The following is a 25,344-nucleotide window of genomic DNA, read 5'->3' as shown; positions in this document are numbered from 1 at the left end:
AGAGAGAGAGGGGGAAGCAGGCTCCCTGCCGTGCAGAGAGCCTGATGTGGGGCTCGATCCAAGGACCCCGAGATCACGACCTGAGCCGAAGGCAGAGGCTTAACCCACTGAAACCCCCCCCCCCGCCCGACACCTATTCTTACATGGGAGCGCCTCCTCTTCTCTCCCAGTCCCCTAGCGCCATCTTGGTCTCACTTATTTTCCAACCATGATCCACATGAAAACATTCGTCACTTTTCAGGTCATACACACAGGGTTTTCATCCCAGCCACAAGCTGACTTTCTGATTCTACCTCTGATCAGAGTCTTTCCTTCTCTCCTTTGTCCCTGCTTGGGAAAGTATTATCGCTCATTTAGTCCCAATAGCAATTTCTCAACTGGGTCACTGGGCTCTGACTTTGCCTCCTTCCAACTGAAACTTTAACCATTTATAAAAGGCGACTCGAATTGTGCAATCCCCCTGTATAAAATCATCTGTTATTTTCCCACCACACTCAGGATAAAATCCCAACTCCTTAGCATGCCATGATGCGGCCCTGGCACCCCTGGTCCTCCTCATCTATTACCTCTCGCTGGCACACAGCGGCTGCTCTGACCACCTTGGGTTACTCGCAGGCACTCACGGTTCGCCGGACCTGACGTGCTTGCCCTCTCAGCCCACCATTCGTCACTTGGATAAATTCCCAGTTGAGCTCTGGGACTCTGCTCTGGGCTCTGGGCCTCCCCCTTCAAACACGTTTCCCAAATCTCCCCCTGTGTACATGACTTTCATTGTACACCTCGTACTACACTGGAATCATCTGTGTCACCCTAGAAATGATCCGTGAGGTCTTGGCAACTTTTCCACCAGTTTCTCTAAAAGCAGAGAAATACAAAGTACCCTGAGGGACAGAGTTCGAGGCCTGCAGCAGACCAATCCAAGTGTAACATTTTTCTCAAGTTCCAAATTTCATATCCTAAACTCACAGGGGAAAAAAAAGAGACTCATGTAGATTTCGTATTCTACTCTGTAATACATGACTATGTCATTTTTCAATATAAAAAATGTCATGTCCAAATGATCGTTAAGGCTGATGGCCCACTCCAGAAAACTCTTCTGCTTTATCCCACGTCACCTCTAGCCCACCACGAATACTCTGGGTGGAGAAGAGCAGCAATTAAGGGGAGAAAGAGAAGCTAAACGGAGTAGCTAAAAGCTCTGTAGAAATTCAGTTTCTATCCATATGAAGGAAACTATACTATTTCATTGTAAAAACTTTCAGATTTTATGGTAAAAAGACTGAAAACACAGCTAAGGTAAACTCAACTTACACTAGACAAGTTTTTATTTAAATAAAATGTGGCAAAAAGTAGGGGTCAAAGATACCATTTAAGATAGAATTTCGATAAAAAGAAAAGGGAACAGAAGCAAAATCTTTAAATCAATCAAATTCATGCAGAAATACATTTAAAAAAAGATGTGGTTTGCAACCATCTTCCAAAAGTCAAGATCAGACTGAATTAGCACCACCCTCTTCCACTGTTCCTTCTTCCCACCTCAGAGAGAAATCACACTCTTAAAAGATGGTTTCAACTTTTATTGAACGAGGACTTTATTTTCTAACATTAAAATCTAACTCTCCCTTTCTGAAAAGGTAGATCTTACACTCAAAGACAATCTTCAAGCATTTCATTTTAGAAATGGGGGAGAAATCCACAGTTCATTAACAAGACTCACAACTTCTTTTTACAGTAATGATGGCAGGAAACCAATACATTTCACAACCTAGAGTGGTTCAAACGAAGTAGCTAAAGCAGATTTTGAAATCTTGGAAAGATGACATAAACTGGACAATTATGAAAACTGCTCAGAATGCAGACTCGGGCTCTAACAGTTTAGGACAAATGCTGGCTCTACACTGCACCCGAGAAGGTGTCTTCACTACGGGACATTTCACCCCAGGACACGGCAGCTTCCCATCCTTCCAGGCTTTTGAACAAGCATTAAGGCAAGTTTACAAAGAACCAGTCAGGCACAGGAGCACAGCAGCTGACCAGAGCAAAGCTATGTAACTTCCTGTAGTCTGACAGCCTTTAATGCAGACATCAGTGTGGCAAACTCTGGGCTGTGTTGTGTTTAGTTTCGGCATCAACCTGCACCTAAAGCACAAGAGGTCACTTCAAGTCACTTCAATGGAATAAACGATCCCCATTCATTGCATATCCAGTGAATGGAGAAAACAATCAGAAGGGCTAGAAAGAATTAGAGGCCAAAAGGAAGGAAAAGCCCTCCAGTTTAGACTTACTGGATGAACAGAATGTCTCCAACTCTTCAGGGAATACCATCGTGGTGTACAAATTATACTAAGTAATTAATTAGCACTCCTTCACATTTCCATAATTTTCAGACCACTAGATAATTTCAGTAGCACACTTTCCCCATTTTTTCTATGATAATAGCTATGAATATTTCAATAATATAGTAACGGTTTACTGATGACCTTTTCTCTTTGGCCATGTAGCATTTAGGCTTAGGGAGAGATCCTGTCAAATTTAAAAACAAAGCAATATAAGCTATGCCAGTGTCTCAAGAAAGCATGGCACTAGTAGCTTATTTAGTAAAAAAGCCAGTGAAGTCATTTTATTCACTCAAAGTTACTTTCTAAGACAAGCATCTGGTCTGAAATGCAGGAGGGCACATATGTGGTAATCAATCCAACCTTGATTCTTTCCCTTCTGGTCATCTGAAATTAAGGGCTCTTTTAGAAATCTAAACATTTCAGCAATTTGAGGGCACCTAGATCAGCAGATGAAGCACAAACACAGCTATCAATGTGGGCACAGAGCTGACCACAACCCACGTTTGTAAGTGAAAATGCTGTATTACTCTTCATTCTGTAATGTCATCTGATCTCCAGTGGAAACGTACTCCCGCTGTTTAGCAGGAAAGGGAGGCACCAGCTCATAATAAGATTAAAAGGCCACCATAAAAACGAAAATGTATGGACCCATCCTATGGTATTTCAAGTTAGGGAAATGAGAACCCACCTTTGGTACAGAGGTGAAAGCTGAGGCAATTATTACTAATATTAAAACAGGTATAACCTGCATTTTGAAAGTGTGTGTTAGGCCGCTCTGCTTCTATGAGAGACCTATGTTAGTACCTGTTTTTGCTAACTGAAGGAAACTCAAAGAGGATTTTCGCTTTTACGAAAAACTGCATTTAGTGTGTTTGTTTAGCACGAGCTAGTTTAGAGGTAGCAACGCACATCCCAAGCAGCTAGTGGCTGCACCAAGCTCTCTTCCAGGGAAACACACACGGGAGCTCCCGTCCAGGCACCAGAGCTCTGAAATGTGTCTGTGAGCATCTGTGCTTTCTCGCCATTCATTTTGTGCACCAGCCAGCAAGATGTGTCATAAGGCATCAGAAAAGCCCAAGAGAGGTTATTTTTTTGAGTCTGGGAATGCTCAAAAATGTTTTCCATTTAAATTAATGGCAATGGCTTCTTCACTTTACACCATGTTCAGCTCATGAGAGGTTTCACAGAAACACCCTACTTTCAGATAGCAGGGGAAACCTGTCATGGAAAATGAATTTTTTGCAAGAGAGGAACAGGTAATATATGTTTCTAGGAATCATAAAGAGCAACTGGGGCTTATACAAGATGCACTGAAGTGACCGATCTGAAGTAGCCTAGTGAGGTCACTCAGACCACACAGTACAGGAGATTGTCTCAATTAAGTCCACGTACTACAAACATCATTCCCCATCTGCCTAATCTGTCTAATCTGCCATAAAACCTCAGCTGAAGACTAGAACCGTTCTAGCTATGAAAGCAAAAGTATCCCCAAAGTTAATCAGAAGCAACTTTCTGTGCATTAAGAAAGCATTTTCTTAGAAGCAAACAAACAAAAAAATACTATGATTAAAAATAATGTGTTCTAATAAGGCATAGAGCCCAAACGCAAAGGAAAAGAAAACCATATAATCACAATCTTTAAGGCTTCCTTGAATGCTACTCGCTCTGTTGACTGCAATTCCATATCGTCTGGAAGGGGACTCCGTGACTTAAAGGAGTCGTCACCACAAAGTCGGGCAGTAGCACAGACATCTCTGGCTCTTTGCGCTGCCTCTTAAAATTAAGTTGCTGATAAGTTCAAGAGATGAGGAAAGATGTAGAAAACCATTCTTTTCTTCCCATCAATATCCATCTTTTTTAGTGGATTCTCCAGTGAGGCAAACTGAGACCACGACATAATAAAATGAGGTATTGATACAATAAGAAGTTCATCAGCACTTCTCTCCTTGCTTGAGCATCTGTGAGCATTACTGCTGTTACGCAAAGAATAGTTTATTATATATCATCTCCTTTATTGTCAATCCAACCAAAGTTAACTTACTTCATGATCTCCTCATCTACTGAGAATAAACCGCACAGAGCCATATGCTGTGGCCTTCTCCCCACGGCCCACCTCTTCCCTCTCCACCAAATAACCTCCCTGTGAACTTAAACACGCGGCTCAAAGTGCCATACAAGTGTTTTGTTGGCATTTCTGTTGGCATGATTTGGTGAATGTTTCAGAGTGTGAGTGTGTATGTGTGTGTGTGCGCGTGCATGCGTGTCTGCGTATATGAGAAATGATATGTTAAACTTCAAAAAGCAAACTACAAACAAACAAATCCAGAAATGGTGCCAATGTAAAGATTTCAGTATTATGACAAATTTCATACACATACTGATACATTCAAAAGAAAAACACAAACAAACCTACAGCATCAGTTCTATGTAAAATATGAAGAAGACGGGGAAGTTCTACGGAAGGATGCAAAGTTGTGTACTATGAACTATGTCCGAAGACATTCAGTTTGGCTTATGAAAATTCCAATTATATTTAAAGACAGGAACAGACATGGATGAGAAATCCAAAGCTGTGTCCACATGGTTGAGCGTTATTCAACTAATATCTGACATTTATGGGGAAATAACAGATACTTAATTCTATGTATCAAATTCCCCTTTTGAATGTCTGCATAAACCAAGAGGCAGGGCCTTCTGGATATCAGATCAGTTTACAGACATTATAAAAACATAACAAACTTACACCAAAACAAGACCAGTCTGTGTAAGTAAGTGTATTATCTAGGCACCAAGAATGGAGGAAAGTCTCAGAAAAAGAAGGGAGGTCTCAGTGTTTTGTCCAAAATTCCAGAAACTGCCCATTTATGGCATGTACAAACAAAAGGGAGGTGTTGAAATGTCTACCAGTGTTTTATGCTGTAACAATATTAAAATCAGGATTCGTAGGAACGCAACATGAAAACCATAACGTAAAGAGCAGGAACTCAAGGCCAAGGCTAGAACCAACTCAAATCATGAGCTAACGTTGCCTGCTTCCTCCCCCAAGATTCCGAGTTTGTCCAGTCATTTACACTGTGGTTTCTCGACCAGCTTTGAGATTGGGTGCCGAGAACTGGCGCCTCATCCTTGGAGGTGTCACAAACTGGCTACAGTGGCTGGGCTTGTCCGTCTGCTTCTGGAAGGAACTGGCTGCATTGCCCTCTAACTGACCTCCAGTGCTATAATTACAGTAAGACTGACGGTGCTGGTGAATATGGCGCTTCGCCTGGAAAGTCTGCAGATCGGCAGCAGGGTGACCGCTGTGGGAATTTAACGATTCCGAGGAGGCAGATGCCTGGCAGCGCGTACTTTTCGGTTGGCCGTTATTGAGAGAATTGCTTCTCCAGCGTAACTGAGGTGGCTGTTGCTGAGTGTTAATATGCTGCTTGCTAACTTGGATGTGATCTTGACTTCGCGCGCCCTGAGAGCCCCACGGTAACTGGGGATCCTTCGAGGCTGCTCTACCCCCCTTTCCTTGGCTCTCCTCTTTACTTCCTTTCCTTCCGTCTTCCTCTTTGGGGATTCTAAGCTCTATGACCTCATCTTCTGTTATGATGATATGTGTCCCCGGGCTCCAAGAGTTTCTGTGCTTGGGGTTGCTCTTAAAGGGGAATCGGGGCTTGCGGTTCTCAGGAGGGATGAACCTGTGAGGTACATTCTGCCTACGCAGCTGCTTTGCTATCTCCTGCTGTTGCAGATTCTTAAAGCGGATCTGCTCTTGCCTCATCCAACGCAGACGTCCGCGTCTGAAAGCTGGATCCCCATTCATCAGCTGGGACACGCGCTCTTCTTTCCCAAGTTCTCCACTGTCCCCTCTGCTTCCGTCACTTTCGGACTTGCCACTAACACCAGCACCAACAGGTTCCTTTGCTCTGTGGTTTCCTTGGCTTTTTTGTTCCTGAGATCCAATCAGTGGCAGGACTTTCTCCATTTTGAGCATTTTGTTTCTTAGGACTTTTATTTCCTCATCTTTCATGTTATTTTGCTTTTTTACTTCTTGCAAAATATCTTCCAGCTTGTCAATATGAACCTTGAGGTCATCTACGTCAGTTCCGCCTTTACCGCTGGCCAGCATGTCTTCGATCTTCTCATCCCCTACACCGACAGTGTCCCAGACATCCCTGGCCACTGCCCTCCAGGAGTCCCGCTCATTGGGATCTTTCTTCCCATACATGGCACAAAGCTCTTTCATCTTAACAATGGCCAAGGCTTCAATCTCCTGCCGACTGTGCCTAAAATCGTTGAGCGCAACCTCATAGCATATCTCTTTTACGGCCTGAATCTTAAGATCTGAGATGGTGACCCACTTGGAATCTTTACTCAGGCGCCTTCGTTGGGGGATTTGATACATTTTAATTGGCTCTCGTTTCTTCCCACTGCTAGGGAGGCCACATTTTTTAACAATGGTTTGCAACTTGCTGGGAGGTAGCTTTTCTCTCAGAGAAGTAATCAGTTTCCAGCTCTCTTCACAGGACCTCTTGTCAGAATCGTCCCCGCTATCAGAATCCGCGTCCTTTGGAAAAACAAAATCAAAAAATGGCCCCGAAATAACCAAAATTAAAATGTAAAAAAGGAAAATCAAACTGAAGAAAAAACAAGCAAAAAAATCCTTAACCAAATTTAAAGCCAAAACCAAAAAATAAATAAATCAGTTAAAAAAAAAAAGATAAAATAAAACCCCCCTAAGTGGTATGTAAGTTTATTAAGGCTTATGTATATATAGGTCATTAATATTAAGATTTGCTTGTTTAGTAACACTAATGCGAATTCTCACTTTCTGGCTTAAGTGATGAAAAGTGCAATCCAATTTCTTAGGAGGATTGATACAGTGACATTTCCCTCTAAGGTCACGTTACGTTATTAACAAAATGCTGTGAAGTAACACCTGCAGAAATGCAGTAAAACCTACGTCCCACACATGCTAACACCCCATGCAGCCAAGTCCCCACATTTGCCTTGGTTATTGCTGTTGCTTCTTCCAGAAACTCTCTCCCCCATGAGTGAGCACAGATGCCATACAAGATGTGACGAGCAGGCGGATTAACAAAGGTTAGTAAGGCTGTAGGATGCCACGTTTTGTTTAGCTTTACTAAAAAGAGCAGCCCTAGAAAAAAGTTAGAAGAGGAGAAGGTAGAAAAAGAAGCAGTCAACAGGGATGATGTTAAAAATGAATCCCTATTAGCAGACCACACAGGGTTCTTATCAACCAAACTGTTTTTTCTAGAAGACAAGTGAGTTTTGAAACTAGTCCTTCCATGAGCATATACCGGATTTACTATTCTCTTGTCACCTTAAATCAATGTGCTACATTGGTACAAGTAATGTTTGTTATCTAGAGAACAAGGAAACATAAAAAAAGGGTCCTTACGGTGGGTCTGCTGTTTTAATTTCACACACTTAAACCAATACACACTTCACTTCCAAAATTTTAAGAAGTTTCCAGAACATAAATAAAGCTAGGCAAATACACTTTTTTAAAACATCATTTAAAATTCCCCAAGAAATATTTTGATAAATATGACTTAATAAATATGTTTTTTTTGTTTATGAAAACCCATGGCATTTCAAGCAATTTGAGGAGTATCAATTTGAGGAGTGACAACTCTTTCTATCAGCACATAAAACTCAGATCCACTTTAAAGTGCTGTCTCTAATTCTGTCTTTCTGGCTATGCTTGCACTTAACCTCTTCGTCAAAAATGTTAGTTGGGCGGTCAGGCTGCCTTTTTTTTTTACTTTTGTTATAGGCCCAAGTAAAACCTCAGCCCAGGAGTGTCTGGGTGGCTCAGGTGATTAAGCGTCTACCTTCTGGGATTGAGCCTTGAGTCAGGATCCCTGCTTAGCAGGCAGCCTGCTTTCTCCTCTCTCTCAGCCGCACTCTCTCGGTCTCTGTCTTAGATAAGTACATAAATTCTTAAAAACAAACTAAGAAGCAAAATAGCACCTGACTGCCCAACTAACTGGTCTTTAAGGGCTATCTGGATAATAATCAATTGTTCTTAAATAATACAAGCACATCTTTATAACATGAAAGCAATGCTGGAGCTACACAAAAACAATGTTAGATTTAGAATTCCCTTCGGAATTAAGGAAGGCTTAAGGAAGAATTTCAATTGAGGAAATAAAAGTTCCTTGGAAAAGAAACTATTCCCTTAGAAGAGTAGTTCAGGATAGTCTAGTTAGAAAAAAAAATCTTAATACTCTCTTTTACTTGGCTGTGATTACCAAAATTATCTCTAGTAAAATAGTATCTTGCTTTCTAGGCCAAAGAGTCCTATGTACAGTTATTTTCTATGTGCAATTATTTCCCAAAAAATAACGTTTAACAGTAAGGACAATAATCTGGTCCCTGAATATGGAGGTGCTGATCTGTATTATTTCTATTGGTCTGTAAATAGGTACAAAACCCATTTAATAGCCCTTTCTAGCTGAAAATTTAACAAATAGCAGATAGAGTTAAATTTAGTCTTTACACTATTTTCTTTTCATTTTTAGTTTAAACCTCAGAATGTTTAATCTGAAGTGATGAAAGAGGATATTAATAAACATTAGAGAAAAAAATGTGCCTGACTCCCACCAAAGATCGTCTTACCAGTATGTGTAAACTAAGTTTTATAGAACATAATACACTGACTATTCTCACATCACTGACGACTATTACTCTATTCCCACCCCACCCCACCTTCTTTTCTTTTCCTTTTAAGATTGCTCAAGGATAAAATGAATCCTACTTAATCTAAAAAATAACAAATACTCTAATCACTCCTTTCATATCACACTTGGGAGACAGAGATTAGGTCTTTAAACTCTAAAATAAAATATAAATAAATAGGAAGGTCTACATAAATCCAAAAGAACTCAAATTCAATGGCCGTTAACTGTCATTCTTTTAAACAACTGTCACATGGGGGCGACTGGGTGGCTCAGTCAGATAAGCATCCAACTCTTGATTTTGGCTCAGGCTATGATCTCAGGACTGTGAGATTGAGCCCCACATCGGGCTCTGTGCTGGGCGTGGAGCCTGCTTAAGATTCTCTCTTTTTCCCTCTGTCCCTCCCCAAACCCCTCCCAATAAATAAAATAAGATAAAAGAAAATACTACCATATTGTCTTTGTAGAGTATGTTCTCCTTATGGCCCCGTATCACACACTGGCCATGATACTAAAAATTCTGTATGCAAAGTTTATGTGCCAAGATGTACACCTCTCTCGTGTCAAAAAAGATCTAAAGATATTTAGATTCACTTATTACAAGGTTGGAAAAACTACTCAGGTCTGGCCAATTCGTTTCACTAAATGATGCTTCTGTTTTCATGAAATCCCAATGCAAAGGCCTCCTGAAGAGACTCTGTAAGAAGCTTGTGCAGAAAGAAGAAAGAAGAGACCTAAAAGATAGGTGGGGTGCCGGGGTGGCTCAGTGGGTTAAAGCCTCTGCCTTCGGCTCAGGTCATGATCCCAGGGTCCTGGGATCGAGCCCCACATCGGGCTCTCTGCTCAGCAGGGAGCCTGCTTCCTCCTCTCTCTCTGCCTGCCTCTCTGCCTACTTGTGATCTCTCTCTGTGAAATAAATAAATAAAATCTTAAAAAAAAAAAAAAAAAAAGATAAGTGAGAAAGCAAGCACAGAGAAGACCAAGTATGTAACACAGCAGTAACTAGAAGAGAACGTTCAGCAGTGCAATAATATGACGCATTTGGGGAACTACCATAATAGAAAACTCAAAAAACGAATTCTATTATTTAATGTAGTCATTATGCAAAAATGATTACATATAATATTAAATATGTATTTACTGAATGATTATTCTTGTATCCTCTCAGTGCTTATTCATAGGGTGCATTCAAAATGTATCTGTTGGTTGACCAATAAAGGGTCATAAAAATACATTTCCCATTCAGTATTGTCACTGCTAGATATTCCTCAGGCTAAGGCGTTAGAGATCAATTCTTCTGGAGGACAAGAAATCTGAGTGGAACAGACAGTAGGACTCAGGAGGAAAGCAACCTCCTTGCTTTAAGTAACTGCTCTTGAAATCCTAGCTTGCTTAGATACACAGAACACAGGACAGCCCCAACCTGATCAGTTGCAGACTAAGTGTGTCCCCTGGAAACTAAGTATGTCTTAGAGACATTTACTTTCTCTTTATTTGATGGTCATCATCTTTATTTCAGAGCAAAGAGTGATCATCAGTGCTTGCTTATGGAGAGCACCAGCCGCCATCATTCTATCTCACCTGGTGAACTCGAAGGGTGGTCTTGGATCAGCAGCATTGGTATCACCTGGGAGCTTGTGAGCAACCAAGACTCTCAGGTCCCACCCCAGACCTACTGATTCAGCATATGCATTTTAATAGGACTCCCGCTGGTGAAGAAGCACTGCTCTTACTGGACAGAAGGAACATGGAAACAATTCAGAAGCCCCAAGATTAAGCTTCAGACCCCATGACTTAACAGGTGTTTTAAGAGTGAGCAAGACACCATGTTTCTTCTTTGGTTTCCTCAACTATAAATTGGAGGTAATATTACTCATTTTATTTATATACACACCTATCAAGGAGGGCTATTTTGGGGAACCCCCCAAAAAATGCTGGATGTTAAAGCTCTCTGTAAATTATAAAGCACTACACAAATACAAGGCACTACTGTTAATGTTACATACAGTTTAATGATACCTGTCCTCATGTAATCTCTCACAGACCATCAGAGGCATGTTATTAGATTATATATTATTAAGATAAAAGGCTCCTCATGTGTCACAAACCTTTCAAGTTCCTACCACACTACAGTCAAATCCTTCTGTTTTCATTAAAAACTGAATGTCAACTAAACCTCATAAAGGGATCTGAACACTGCTACTATCTTGCCCCCCCAGACCTGATTTATTCTTTCTTGGACTTCACTATAGTTTCCAAGATAACAAACTAACTTTAACACACTGCCAGGCCTAAGAAATGAGTGGCCTTGGAAAAGCCTGCTTTTGCTCGAGCCCTTGGTATTTCTGGCCTATTTAGCACCAGCCTCTTTTCCCCAAAGCAGAGCATGACCAGAAGGCTGCAGTTTACATACAGTATTTTAGATGCTATGTTTTATGTTAAGGGAAGAAACCGGTATCCCAGCTTTCTCTTCAGCTTAGAAGAAGTCTGTGAATCTTAAAAAATCCTAAATTGTATCCACAGTACCCAAAGGTTTATCGTATCTTTCTCTTACCTATCAAATGAATGCCAAGAAGAAGCTTTTTATGATCAGGGCTTTGTTAACCAAAGCTGGATAGCTTTAAAAATGATAATCTAACTAGTGGGTCAACTTATTTATTCATGAGATTCAGTTTCTATCAAACTTGGAGAAGCAATGCAGATCATAAAATGCTAAACAAACCCATTAGCATTATAAGCTGCAACCTTAAACCAACTTTTCAGCTGCTTACCCAAATCTCTCTCAGCCTGGAGAAACCAGGCTTCCTTCTCCTAACTGAGTTGACTGTGTAGTCCCTGTTTCTCCTGTCATCCCACACGCCACGGAGACCCTGATTGAGAATTCAGACTCCATGCAGGGGAACAGAAAAGGATTAACACATGCAAACTGTGCAGCAACACTTTTAGACACAGTTTAACTAAAAAAAGAAAAAGAAAAAAAAAGTCTGCCCAGCACAAGAACAATCCCCAAGTCAGCCCAAGAGCAGAGAATTAGTACTATCAGGTGATCAGAAACAAAACCAAGGCAAACACCCACCAAATTCAATATTCAATATAACCATCATTAAAAGAATCGCCACTGACGCATACTCGGAAACCACGATCAAGAGGCAGAGCCTACCAGAGAAGCTCCCACTAATTCCGCAGAAAGCACTTGGTTTTGCTAGAACTAAAGATTTAACTTGAAGACATAAAAGGCACGAAACTGTACCTCTATGGACACTTTTTCACACTATGGCTACCAGGAGATGTAAGTTCATTCTCCATTAAGGAAATGAGAGAGCAGCATATGGCATCAGTGAGAGAGGACAAGCAGCTGGGCGGGTGCTCATCTGCGGAACAGGGAAGGGATGACAGCAAGCTGCCCTCTTCCTAACAGAGGATTCGGGAGGGACTCCTACCAGTCTCTGCTGCTCCAAGAGAAGATCTGCTTCTTCTTTCTCCTTTTTGTATAGGATCTCCATCTCCTGTAGTCTAGAAGGAAAAAAAAGCAAGAGAGGAAGGAATAAATGGTGAAATCACTGGCCTGTTCGATGAGGGCTATACACTGTACGTTCTAAAGAGGTGACAGTCATGGGGCCACATCATATTTTGCATTACCTTTTCTCCATCTCCTGCTTCATATCAATCCCTTGTTTTTCCAGAAGTTCTCTCTGGGCAAACGTCCAGTCCACAGGCTCAGAGGGGGTCTCAGCAGAAGGAGTCTTCTCCCGCTCTGCCCGTGCTTGCTCCGGGTGGTTGAAACGAAACACATGGTTTTTACCCATGATGATACGGTTTCCTACCACAGAACAGAAACAGAGTTAAGAAGCCATTTTTTTAAATGCATACCCTTCTAGGTTAATAACCTCACTCTCCCTCCCTTTCCCTAAGGCAACAAGACAGCCTCTGGAGTTTTATAAGAACAGAAATCCTAATGCTATTATACTTGAGTCTTTAAACAAAGGGTTAAAAATTCAAGAGTTGCTCACACAGACTTCAAATATTTCCTGGTCTCAGGGGCACCTGGGTGGCTCAGTTGGTCAAAGTGTCCAACTCTTCATTTCGGCTCAGGTCATGATCTCAGGGCCCAAAGATGGAGCGCCATGTGGGGGGCTCCCTGCTCAGCAGGGAGTCCACATTCTCCCTCTTGCTCTGCCCCTCCCCACACTTGTGTGCACTCTCTCTCAAACAAATGAATAAAATCTTTTAAAAAAGAAGAGGAGAAAGCAAAGCACTTTAAAAAAAAAATGAAACAACTTCCCCAGTCTCACCTGAGCGTAGCTGAACGGGCTGGGCCACCCTCTTGCCATTGACATAGGTTTCTGAGCGTTCACAGGGCTCTAGGGTCACAATAACTAAAAAGAACAAACCAGTATTAGCATCACAAGCCAGTGGAATAAAGCAGTGGAAAGAAGATGACTATGAAGATTCAGGGTCCTGGAATACATTTGTGCAACCAACTAAGTGGCAGAGCATCTACACAGTAGTTCATTTTAGGATATCAAAACCAGGGGCGTGGCTAAGAGAAACATTTAAATGAATTTGACAAACCTCAGAAGAAGATGGGAAATGCTAGTCTTGGTGATATCTGACAGTTCAGTCCATAAAACTGAAAACCATCAGGAATCTTAAGTCTAAGATATAGGTACTAACCAGAAATGTAAAATCAAAATCCATTAAAGGAATGAGTCACATAGTATAAAAATACTATTAGATTATTATTTTGTTAGTAACCCAGACAAAAATCAAGATTGACTTTTTCTTCCCTTTTAGATAAAAATAAGTTCTGGGTTAAGATCAGAGGCCCTTCAAATCTCCCACTACCCAGGATATTTATTCCTTTTTTACTTGTGTATTAAATAATTAACATTCAAGACCAAGCCTAATTGCCTATGTCCCCCTCAGTTCTTGGCAGTTACAAAAGGGCTCCTTTAGCCCAGGCTATTTTCATGTAAAATAGCTACGTCCCTCCCTGAATCCGTAAGCAGGCCAGGTTTCTCCATTTTCAAATATTAGATTGTACAAGAAAGTATCACTGAGAGAGACAGGAATAGCAAGCGCTGGGGATTTCTAGTAATATAGAATGAAAAGGTTGTTGGAAAAGCTACGCCAGGAACTCTCACCATCCCCACTGTTGTTTCTCTCGCTCCGGAAGACACAATGCTCTTCCTGAATGTGAGCCCCACTCAGCACGATGTCCTGGCGCCGCTCAGCATCTGCTTGGCCAACCCTGAACACAAGGGAAAGTGTTTCCCAGGGAAATTCAGACACAAAAAGCACCGAAAACAATGAACCCCTTTCTCCCAAAGAATATTCTTTGGTATGTACAAAAAAGGTATCGCTTCTTTTTATCAGAGGCTTTCAACTGCAAATTTTATTTTCACATATGATCAACCTCCCTACATTAGAATAAGAAACCAAGGAGCAAGGATACATCAATGTAACTCACTCAGCTTTATTAAAAGACAAGAGTGAACTAATCTCCCTAATGAATTCATATAAGAAGTTACCAAAAAAAATTTTTACTTAGGGTTTTTTTAGGGAAAACTACAAGTTAGCTGGTTCAGATGGCTAAAGCACTTATATCATTTGGGAAGCCAAGAGAGCTTGTAACTATTTTAGACACGGAAAACAGCAAATCATTACAACAAATTTTTCAACAAGTAACTTCCCTTTAGTTATTCCATCAATTAAGAGAAAAGAAAATAGTAAGTGACCAAAAGAAACAAATATACCTTGTAATTCCATCTTTGATGTAATAAAGCAGGCATTCGGACATTAGTGGGTCCTCATTGAGGTTAACAAGATGTGGGGTCTGAAAAAAGGTACAGATGATCAATTTGGAGCAAGTACCATTGGGCGGGCGGTGACAGTAACAGTGACCTAGGAGAGCAATGGCTTCCCAGATGATCCACAGTCCCTAGAAGAGGGACGTCTTTTATTCCTAGCTCCTAGCTGCGATTCCACTACAAAATGAAAACACTTCTCTCCAGGCCTTCTCAAACTGCACTAATACATTCTATTTAAAACATGAGTTCAGGAATAAAGCACAAGAGCCAATTCTTAATAAGGTCAAAGCATGAAGAATACAAAAGAAAATAAGGACAGGACACATCTCTGGATGGGTTAATCATAATTTTTAACTATCTGGACAAAAATCTTGAAGGGTAACAAAATATGCCACTTTCACATATTATTTTGAGCTGAAGTCCCCTGAAAAAACAGCAAACGCAGGGAGAAGCTTTCTTTGAGAACCTCCTCTCTCATCTCAAGACAGGTCCTCCTAAATGCCCTCAGCTGTCATGTCCCCTTGGGAGTCCATCAACCAGGGAGGAGGCTGTATCCCAGGAAAGGAGACCAGAAGTTGACACTGCACTCAGACTTTGTCACAAAGGATCACACCACCCATCTATTCTCCCAAGAGCCCCTTCATCTTTCCTGAAGATCATTCATTCCCTCCTGAGGCGCCAGGACAGCATTTGCATTCTAAGCCATCTTGGGGAGTCACTCACTTTCTCTTGGGTAGCTCCCACACATACATGAGGCAAACACGTTAATAAGCTTATTTTTGTTTTTCTCTTATTAATTTTTTATGACAGGGCTCTCCGCCAAGAACTCAAAAGGGTAGAGGGAAAATTATTTTCCCTTCCTACAATATCCAAAAATTGTTAGTTTTTCATTTACTTTATAAAAATGCTTTAAATTTTTTTCAAGTCTGTATTTGTTCACGAGCGAGAGAGTGACGTCCACAAGAGAGAGTGACAGAAAGCACAAGCAGGGTGAGAGGCGCGGAGGGAGAGGGAGAAGCAGACTCCTTGGGAAGCAGGAAGTCCAATGTGGGGCTCCATCCCAGGATCCTGAGATCATGACCTGAGCCGAAGCAGACGCTTAACCCACTGAACCACCCAGGAGCTCCTATAAAAGTGCTTTTAAAAAAGGGGTGACTGGGTGGCACAGTCAGTTGAGCATCTGACTCTTGGTTTTGGCTCAGGTCATGATTTCAGGGTTGTGGGATCAAGCCCTGCATCAGGCTCTGCACTCAGGATGGAGTCTGCTTGAGATTCTCAGTTTCTCTCTCTGCCCCTCCTCCCCCTAAAAATAAGTAAATCTTAAAAAAAAAAAAAAAAAAAAAAGTGTTCCCCCATCTCCTGGCATTTCCCTCTATAATTTTCATCACTTCTTCCATGGTCCCAGTTACTGTCTTTAGTTTATTAGTCTTTACCTTAAAGAAGAAATTAAAATTACTGACATTCAACAATACACACATCTTGTAAAAATCCTCTTCATCGAACTCTAATATTTCTAAAATTTTTGAAAAACCAACCTTCTTTGGTGAAAATACCCCACTGGAATCCAAAAATAAGTCACATGGTCTTGGGGTCAAAATCTACTCAAGACAGTGCCAGCGAATGTGGAAAAATGAAAGAAGAATCAAATGAGAGGGTTAAGAACAGAGAATGAGAAAAATGATTAAACAGAAATTAGAAAAAGCTCTACATCACCATCTGCCTCTGTAGTTCAAGACCTCTGCTGGTTTGAGAAAGTCAAGGCCCTGTGGACAGGGTTCTTTAAAGCCCATCAGGGCACTGGCCTCAGATAAAGGGAATCCTTTTGCTTCCCCTTGCCTTTAAAGTTATTTCCCCCCGACCCAGTTTTATGGAGGTACGACTGACAAATAAAAATTGTATACGTTTAGGTTGTACAACATGATTTTTTTAAAGGTGTCGAACGTGTCAATTTAGTATACATACACATCATGCAACAATTACCACAATCAAGTTAACACATTAGAAACAGGTTCTAAAACTGAATTTGGATGTAGCCAGAGGTGTATCCCTTCCTTTCCTGAGGAAGTCTAGAAAGTTAAAACAAGATGCATAAAATTAAAGTAAGAAAAACTTTGGAAAGAGAGATCTCAGTGTGGAACCCCATGCTGTTTATGCCACCACACTTAAATTATTTATGGCTTGTGTTAAATGCCACAGTTTTACAAGTTGTTACCAAAAACTTTCTATATAGTTCTTTAACTCTTAAAGATGTAAGATCTCTTTAATATACACAAGGCACAAAGCTGATCAAACCTGTAACTGCTAGAACCTCTACAATCCTAAGAATGGTATCTCAATCAATAATGTCTTACTGAAGGAAACACTATTAAACTTAAAATCACAAACTGTTGCCAGTGCAGACACACAAATTACCGTTACTATTATTCCAGTTTCAAAATATGTGCTGAAAATGTCTTTAAAACACTCTTATTTGTTGAAAATAAGCAATGGAATTCCTTTAAAAAGTTATGTGACCTTGACAGAAAAACCAAACCTAAAGAATCCTAGCAAAAACCAGGAATATTTCCTATCACATAAAAACAAAAATGGAAACACCCCTGCCCATTCAATGCCAACCTAGAGAGATCATCATCAGACCCCACAGAACATGTGTAAGTCCCTGATAGCCACGCTGGGGTCATCTGAAATGAGGAACCATTTTTTACTGGCATGAATATATATGCTTTGTAAATCAGCAGAAATAATAATTTGATAATAGCTTTCCAATTTCTACAAATAACTAGGAAGCAACTCAGTAAAACAAAATGAAACAAAACAACAAAAAAAACCCCAGAAAACAAAACCGACTTTACTATTCTAATTAGCTACTACCTAACAACGAGGTATCTACTACCTAACAACTAAGACTATCTAAGTGAGAGGGTAACTACTGGAGTCATTTGTTTTAAACAAAAGCAAAGGAAGGAGCAGAGGAGGCTAGAAGGGTGAGGACAGGAAGTGCTTTACGCTGTAGAATGGTCGTCTGCAACACAACCACAGAAACAAACTTGTGTGGTATTTTTCTACACAAACCTGAATAGCTGAAATTGCTTCCAAAGAGTTACAAAGCAGGGCTGCTGGCATCTGTGGGAAAATTGACACAGAAAGAGTCGCCAAACTGAAGCCAGGTATGCGAGGTGAGAGGCCAGGAATTGAAGAGGAAGCAACAATGCAGATGAGTAAACATACTCAATCATGACCAGAAGTTAGATTTACTGCCTTGGGTTTTATTTTGTAAACAGCAAACGTGATAGGCATTTGACAAACAGGCTGCCCCTGTACTGCAGTATGAAATCAGAAAGTAAGCCAAATCTCAAGATAAAATGAAGGGAGGAGTGGCCAGCTCTGAAAGACCAGAAGTGCCTCAGTGACCAAGACAAATAGGAAGGGCTTCTGCTGGGCTGAGCTTCACAAGTTTCCTACCTTCTTAGGTGAAAAAACTCCCAGTGTTCCTCCATCTTCCCGAATGGCCACTCCCATCTCAGCCAACAAGGCCTCCCTAGAAACACAACAAGCACATCAGAATACCAATATCAAAATGTCATTAAATAAACCTTATGAACTGGAAAGTAAAGCATGCAGAGCAAACACTACTGTCTGTGTTAATTATTCAAATGTGAAATATCTGTCTATTCCATCATTCATGAGAATTTAAGGGAAATAGCACATTCAAAATAAATTCTGTTCCCATGTTAGGTAAGGTTGTATTCACTCAAGCAAGAACTTTGTCTCATCTGACTTTGGAGGCAGACAGAAATTCATAAATAATATGTCCATTAATATACAAGAAGGAAGACATCTAACTCAAAGAACCCTTTCTTCAAAATCTAAGAAAGCAATCAGAAAGTAGCTTGGATATGTGAAAGTTGTCTATAAATGTGTTTTTCTCAAATGTGATGCTCCCGCCCAACATCACACTGATGCTAGAATTCTAGCTTAAGATCCCTATAGTAAGAATATTTTAACCGTTTGATACATCCATTGCATCGATACATGCACTCACTTCTACCTCATCTTCCATGAAGGGGGAAGACAGGTCTGACCTTTTTTTAATGTATATTCATCACAATAAGAGAAGTATTATTTCGGGTTACAGTCACCTTCAGGGTAGAGAACTGAGAGGTTAAAAGTAGAAAAGGGATTTTAAAAGTCTGTAACTCAAACTATTTCACCTCTTACCAAAGAGGTTCTATAAAACACAACTAACGGACAATCATCAGAGAGCTTCATTATTCAGGCCTCTGTCCAAGGCAGTTATTTTACAAAGTGAAAACTCTATCCCAGGGTACCTGGGTGGCTCAGTTGGTTCAGTGTCCAACTCTTGACTCTCAATTTCAACTCAGGTCATATCTTGGGGTCATGGGATTGAGCCCCACATTGGGCACGATGCTGGGTGTGGAGCCTGCTTGGGTTTCTCTCTCCCTCTGCCCCTCCCGCACTCTAAAATAATAAAATATTTACCAAAAAAACCCAAAAAAAACAAAACCAGAAAAAAAAAAACCCTCTATCCCTGGATATCTTCCACTTTACATGGACCCTGAACACCATGCAGTATGGTAATGAGCACAGGACTCTCTAGGGAACGTCTGACTACGTAAGCTCTGCTGGGGGAAGGCCCTGAGCAGACTGAGTTCTGTTCTCTTCTGCGGTTGGCAAAGGGGCCCTTCATTTTTAATTCCAGTTCAACTTCTCCATCTATAAAAGGAATTCCAGTTCCCCTGAAAATGTGCAGACACCCCAAGAGCTTAACTTGCTGACCTCTCCATTCTGATGGCTTCTGTTTTACGCAGCTTCTCTTCCCAGGTCTCATTCAGCTCAGCAATGATCTTCTCTGATTCCTAAGACAAAGGCCACAGTTAAAGTGGAGAAGAGCCTTATGATGTAACACGCTATGTCTAGAACAGACAGCAAGAGGCACACGATGCCCTTTGTGGGTAGGAGGCAGAATCTAATACAATGAGATTTTTCCCCCTTTCTTAATATTATGTGCAATAAAATTCATGGAGACTAGGTCTAACATTAAATCAACCCTAGATCCATAAATTCTCCTAAGTCCTAACAAAAATACCTAGGAATGAGAGAGAGAGAGAGAGAGAGTGTGTGTGTGTGTGTGTGTGTGTGTAGAAAGAGGAGTAACAATAACATCCCCAAATGCAAGACACTATTTCTGATAGCCACTCCTACGAAGGAATAAAGCCACCAAAGGCCTTTATTGCTTTCGTTTCACTGTCATTTCCCTAGAGCACTAATGGGGCTCAGAACCCGCTCCTCTGAAATGTGGCATCTTGGCATACTGAGGATTTTAGGTTGAAGTAAACTGAGCGATGGCATCTGCAGGAGGGCGCGGAACCTCTCAAGCACAAGAGGAGCCTCCCTGCGCCTGGAGGAGGGGGCACCCTCGTCTCCGAAGACGGGGAGCACTCAGAGCCTCTGGACGAACAGGCCCTGATGTGTCCCCCCAGGTCCCTCATAGCTTCCCAGGACTCTTCCCTCTTTATCAAACCTAGCAAAAAATGCTCAGGTTTAATACTTCTTTGGGTCTTTATTTCCTTATGAAGGCTCCCAAGTCATATAAAACTTCTTTTAAATAAATTTGTGTGCTTTTCTTTCATTAATATCTGTCTTTTGTTTGTAGAGACCCCAGCCAAAAACCTGAAGGGTAAATGAGTATTTTCATTCCTCTACAATACAATGCCCTTCTGAACACATCCCAATACCTGATACAGAAGTGCCAGTTTCCTGGTCTCCTGCTGAGTCTTTATGAATGCCAGAAATACAAGATCTAAAAGTTTCCTGCTCTTAAGAACTTGACTATATACTAGGGAGAGAGAAGTAACTGACAACTCATGTGCTACATTTTATACCAAACCCTCTTTCCGACAGCTAGGGATGTGGAAGGGAACAACATCCCTGATACATTCTAGTAAAGAGACTGAAATTTTAATCAATCATTCAAATATATAGTACATCAGATCGTGGCAAGTGCCTTGGCGAAAAAGCCAGAAGGGGAACGGGGTAAATGAGGGAACAGCCTGGAGCGGGGCTCTCAGAACAGGCTCGCTGGTAAGTTTCCGTGTGAGCAGAGACGGCGAGCAGGAGCCGCCACACGCACATGTGAGGGAAGAGGTGAGAAACGCCGGGCGTTTTCCAGGATCCACAGCGCGGCCAGGGCAGCGAGCCTGCAGACTGTGAACGGGTAGGGGAGGAGAAACAACAGGACATGGTGCCACATGCTAGAACTGAGGTGCTCACAGGTCGCTGGAGAATGGGTGAGCTCAGACTGATGAATAAAGGACAGGTAGGAATCAACTTGGTGAAAAATGGAGGGAGGCGGACGCCCTGAAAGGGGGCTGAGCACGTGCAAAAAGCAGAAGAAAAACTAGTCATGGAGACAAAATTAGAAAGTCAAATGATGACGCCCAGGAGCATGACAGTGAGGAGATGACAGCTCTGATGGCGGCGGCGCTAGTGATTCAGGATGAAAACCCTGCACGGCTCACAAAATAGCTCACTGATTCATTTAACAGGCTGTTGTGAGAAGCGTCTGGGATCTGAAAACATAATTATCTACATAGGAAGAAACAGTGAGCATGTAACACAACCAATCCGAAGGTGTCTGCGGTTCGGCTCTCCGGAAGGAAGCACAGGAGCATGTAAGAGAGCCACGAGGGAGCGCTGGAGGCGGCAGCTGCAAAGGCAGAGTACAGGAGTCGGGAGAAACAGGGGAGCACCCTGAGGACGGCGGCCCAGAACGACGAGCCAAGCAGGGCAGAGAGCAAACTGACGAGCGGCTAGAAGAGGCAGAAAGAGCACAGGCATCAGTGCCTCCACAGAAAGGGGCCATCATCGATAAGCTACTCATTCAGAAAAGGGTCAGTGACAAAGAGGGAGATGCCAGAACAAGTCTGCGGGAGGGTGGGGAGGGCAGGACAAGCCCAAACCACCTCAACTAACCACCACTGACCCTCCAAACACCCACAGAGGCTGAAAGACTGAAAGACTGAAACGGCTACCTGAACGCTCTGTCCAGCGGCCTCCAAGAGGCCAGATCTGCAGGAGGTGCACGCACCCCTGTGAGCTGAGAAAGGAAACAACGGGCCAGACGACAGGGCCAGCAAGCAAACACACGCACACAGGCTCAGCAAGGAGGGAGATGGCGGGGAAGCAAGTGTGCCGGGAACGAAGCTGGCACGCGAGAGTAAGGCTTAGCAAAGACAGCTGGGTAGAAACCTCTACAATCTCAAAATTGTAACTTCGAAAAGAAAGGACTAGGACGACAAGCCGCCCAAACAGAGCACCCAGACTAGTGCTTACCACACAGAGGATGGCCCAGAAGCCACGCGTGCTAGTGACGGAGTATACACTGACCCACGAGAAAGTAAATATTTGTTTTCTCCTGGTTGGTTCTTTTCAGGAGAAGATCACGTCTGTATGAGATTCATCTGGCTGTATGAAAGCTATTCTGTTTTGGGGCAACCGTAAACTCACCCGAGGTAGAAAAACCCCTGTCTAGGGATGCCGTTTCCACTCTGCTGCCGAGCCTAATGAGAACGCTCTAATTCTACTTCCCACCTGGAGGAGGAATCAGGACATAATCTCTTTGTAAAAAGAGATTTGGGGCGCTGGGTGGCTCAATGGGTTAAGCTCTGCCTTCAGCTTGGGTCATGATCTCAGGGTCCTGGGATCAAGCCCCACATTGGGCTCTCTGCTCAGCGGGGAGCCTGCTTCCCCCCTCTCTCTGCCTACTTGTGATCTCTGTCAAATAAATAAATAAAATCTTCAAAAAAAAAAAAAAAAAAAAAAGGAAATTGAGACACATGCTTCGGAAATGAGGAATCCAGACAATCTTCAAGGATCCTTCCTTCTCAGAGGTAGTACACACAAAAAAATTCCAAAAAGCAGTGACATGAGGAACCTTGTCTTAAAGCTCTCAGAAATGCTGGGCCTAGGCACCATTCAACTTTGGTCTCACATGACGAATGTCTATCTATGTAGCACGTGTTATAATTATGTCCACACTACCAAACACAACTTAATTTCTTTGTCATGATTTGGTTAAGGTGGCAGAGAAATCCACAGAACAAATCAGAAATACTTCCATAAAAAAGAGTTAGTTTGAACTGTGATATTTAAAAGGTTCAATGCTTACTACACAGAACATTCCCTAAAGCCATCAGATAGCCAAGGTTTTACTGTACTGAACATAGTATGCTCCGTGTGTTCCAAGTGTGGGGCCCTCCGGCCGCCTACAGCATCTGCCCTTGCGGGCTTCTGTAACGGATACTTGTGGATATTTATAGTTCAAGCCTAGGTGATGGCACTCATAGTACTAGCTCTGATGCTGAACTAATAAACACCAGAGCTACCGCACAGTAGCTACAGTCACATGTTTAAAACCTTACTCTGTAAGAATCCAAATCAAGGATACAGACATCCCGGCTCAGTTTGAGTTGGGATTAAAACATGAGAGCAATTACATTCCACTCTCTTTTGCCAGAGAGGTTTGTGGAGGGGCTGAGATCTTTTATGATAGGGTAACATGGGTCTCTTCCGTATGGAAAGAAGCTATTCAAAAAACGAAGCAGCAGCAAAACGTTATGCAAAAAATAGTTTGCAAACTGATCATATTTTTTTTTAAACTGATCATATTTTTAAAAAGTTTTCCATGACGGTATTTTTCTCCTGCAGTATCATGCCTTAGGAACGCAGCTCCGAAACACTCAACAATGAAGGAGTCCAAAAAGGAAGAATTCTCAAGCACTTCTGTTGTGTAACCACTGCCTTGCACTGTGCATGCACAATGCTATCTGCCCGAGGCATTAGAATGCAGGTCTGTTGGACTGAATTCTCACCATTCACAAAACAGGAGCAAAACGAAGGCACTTACGCCTCAGAGGACTGTCGTGCTGCATTTAAAACTCGGGATCCAATGAAAACCAGCAAGAAGCAATTTTCTAAAGGTTGGGGAAATGGAAGATTTCACTTACGTTGACTTAAAGGAAAATTAAAACAGAAATTTCTTTTCTCATGAAAGTTAGACAGTTTTGTTTTGGTTTTGGTGGGAAGGAGGAAGGGTGGGGGAGGGTTCCCTGAATAACGGCAGTGTTATTCCCCAGAAACTCTCTGGAAGACACTGGGTGACCTAATTCTTAAAGAGTCTGGTTAACGTCTTGACTCCTAACATTCAAAGTTATTTTCAAATGGTGCCACATGGCAGTTAGGAAATTTTTTTTCTTTTACACCAAGACGTGAATTAACAGAAATTATGATCTTATTTGTACACCAAGGCTTTAATAGGTGATTTAGTAAGATTCAAAATCCCCAAAGAAAAGGAACATTTTATATTAAATAGTAAGTAGGAGACTGTACTTCCTGCTCACGGAACACCCGCATTTCCCCCACTGGCCCAACTGAACCCCGCACAGCAACTTTGTCACCAATGTCCATCTTGAGAAAACACACACATGAAGCTGTCCTGCACAGGCTTCGCTAATGTCTTTATTACAATTTCAAAGGCAATTTTACAAAAGCAGGAATTGCCGTTTGATCTGTAACAATTAATGAAATGAAAAGATTTCTTACCCTCCTCCCTTCGCGAGGTGTATCAGACACCTACCCACCTCCTACAAACATGTTCTGAAGGAAGGAACAAGATCATTACTTTTGTTTCTGAAGCACCTTAGGTTAGAAGTGAGTAAAAAATGCCAATGATTAAGAAGCAGAGGCCCATTCTTCATATGAAATCTTTCCTGGCCTCACCTAAAAACCGAAATGAAAGCATCTGCCATCTTCGATTAGCAAGCTTCATTCCCTTTTAGTGGAGGAAGGCTCAGCAAACCCTTCCCATCACTCAGTCGTCAAAGCGGGTCACTGCTAGGAGAGCGCCGGGGCAACACCAAGAGGCCTGCTGGCGGCAAGCACAGCCACAGTTCCTGACGACACTCCCGCGGCCTTCCCTGTTCTCCCTGCCCTGGCACGGGGAATACAAAGACCCAAAGGTGCAGCTCCAACGATCACCCTGGAGGCAATCAGCAGGGAAAGCAAAGGCACCTGCGTCTACGATCCTGTCCCGTGATCTGATGGAAGGCAGCGTCTGTTTTCCCTGCAGTCACTGAGCCGGAGGAAGAAGCCAGCAGTCAGCAGGTGCTGCCTCCGCTCACTTTCATACTCACGAAGAGAGACAAGAATGTTCCCAACAGAGCCAACCGCAGACTGCGAAAGCGAGGCCGGTGCCACGGCTGGTGGAGCCGCACACGCAGGGTACAAACAAGCGTGCCTGCCACCCAGCGCGGAGGCCCCAGATTCCACGGGCCCCAGCACACGAGGAGGCAGGCCTCCCACAGCAGTGATATGGTTCCAAGACTTCTATGAGCTTCCACAAGTTGTCATCTCACATGTCTCTGAAAAAACCTTCGCAGAGCTACTCACACACTCAAACCTTCTTTTGGTTGTCCATTTATTTTAATA

At 42.2% G+C, this 25,344-nt stretch overlaps 1 protein-coding gene across 11 annotated transcripts in view; it reads right to left on the bottom strand.

Annotated features, from left to right (window-relative positions):
* KIF1B (kinesin family member 1B) overlaps positions 1-25,344 on the bottom strand; it is a 144,298-nt gene that overhangs the window by 53,632 nt on the left and 65,322 nt on the right. For 10 of the 11 annotated variants that reach the window (XM_082685365.1, XM_082685372.1, XM_082685368.1 and 7 more), the window contains 7 exons: positions 19,636-19,715; positions 18,301-18,376; positions 14,785-14,864; positions 14,173-14,279; positions 13,321-13,404; positions 12,668-12,848; positions 12,469-12,541 (listed from right to left, as the gene is read on the bottom strand). In XM_082685365.1, coding sequence (XP_082541491.1) covers positions 12,469-12,541; positions 12,668-12,848; positions 13,321-13,404; positions 14,173-14,279; positions 14,785-14,864; positions 18,301-18,376; positions 19,636-19,715 — 681 coding nt within the window. Of the gene's footprint in view, positions 1-1,562; positions 6,892-12,468; positions 12,542-12,667; positions 12,849-13,320; positions 13,405-14,172; positions 14,280-14,784; positions 14,865-18,300; positions 18,377-19,635; positions 19,716-25,344 lie in introns of those variants that run through there. The other variant, XM_082685366.1, reaches the window with a different exon arrangement.

Source organism: Mustela nivalis, assembly GCF_964662115.1.
Source record: "Mustela nivalis genome assembly, chromosome: 10".
NCBI classification, from domain to species: Eukaryota; Metazoa; Chordata; class Mammalia; order Carnivora; family Mustelidae; genus Mustela; species Mustela nivalis.
This window is presented reverse-complemented; position numbering and strand designations above follow the sequence as displayed.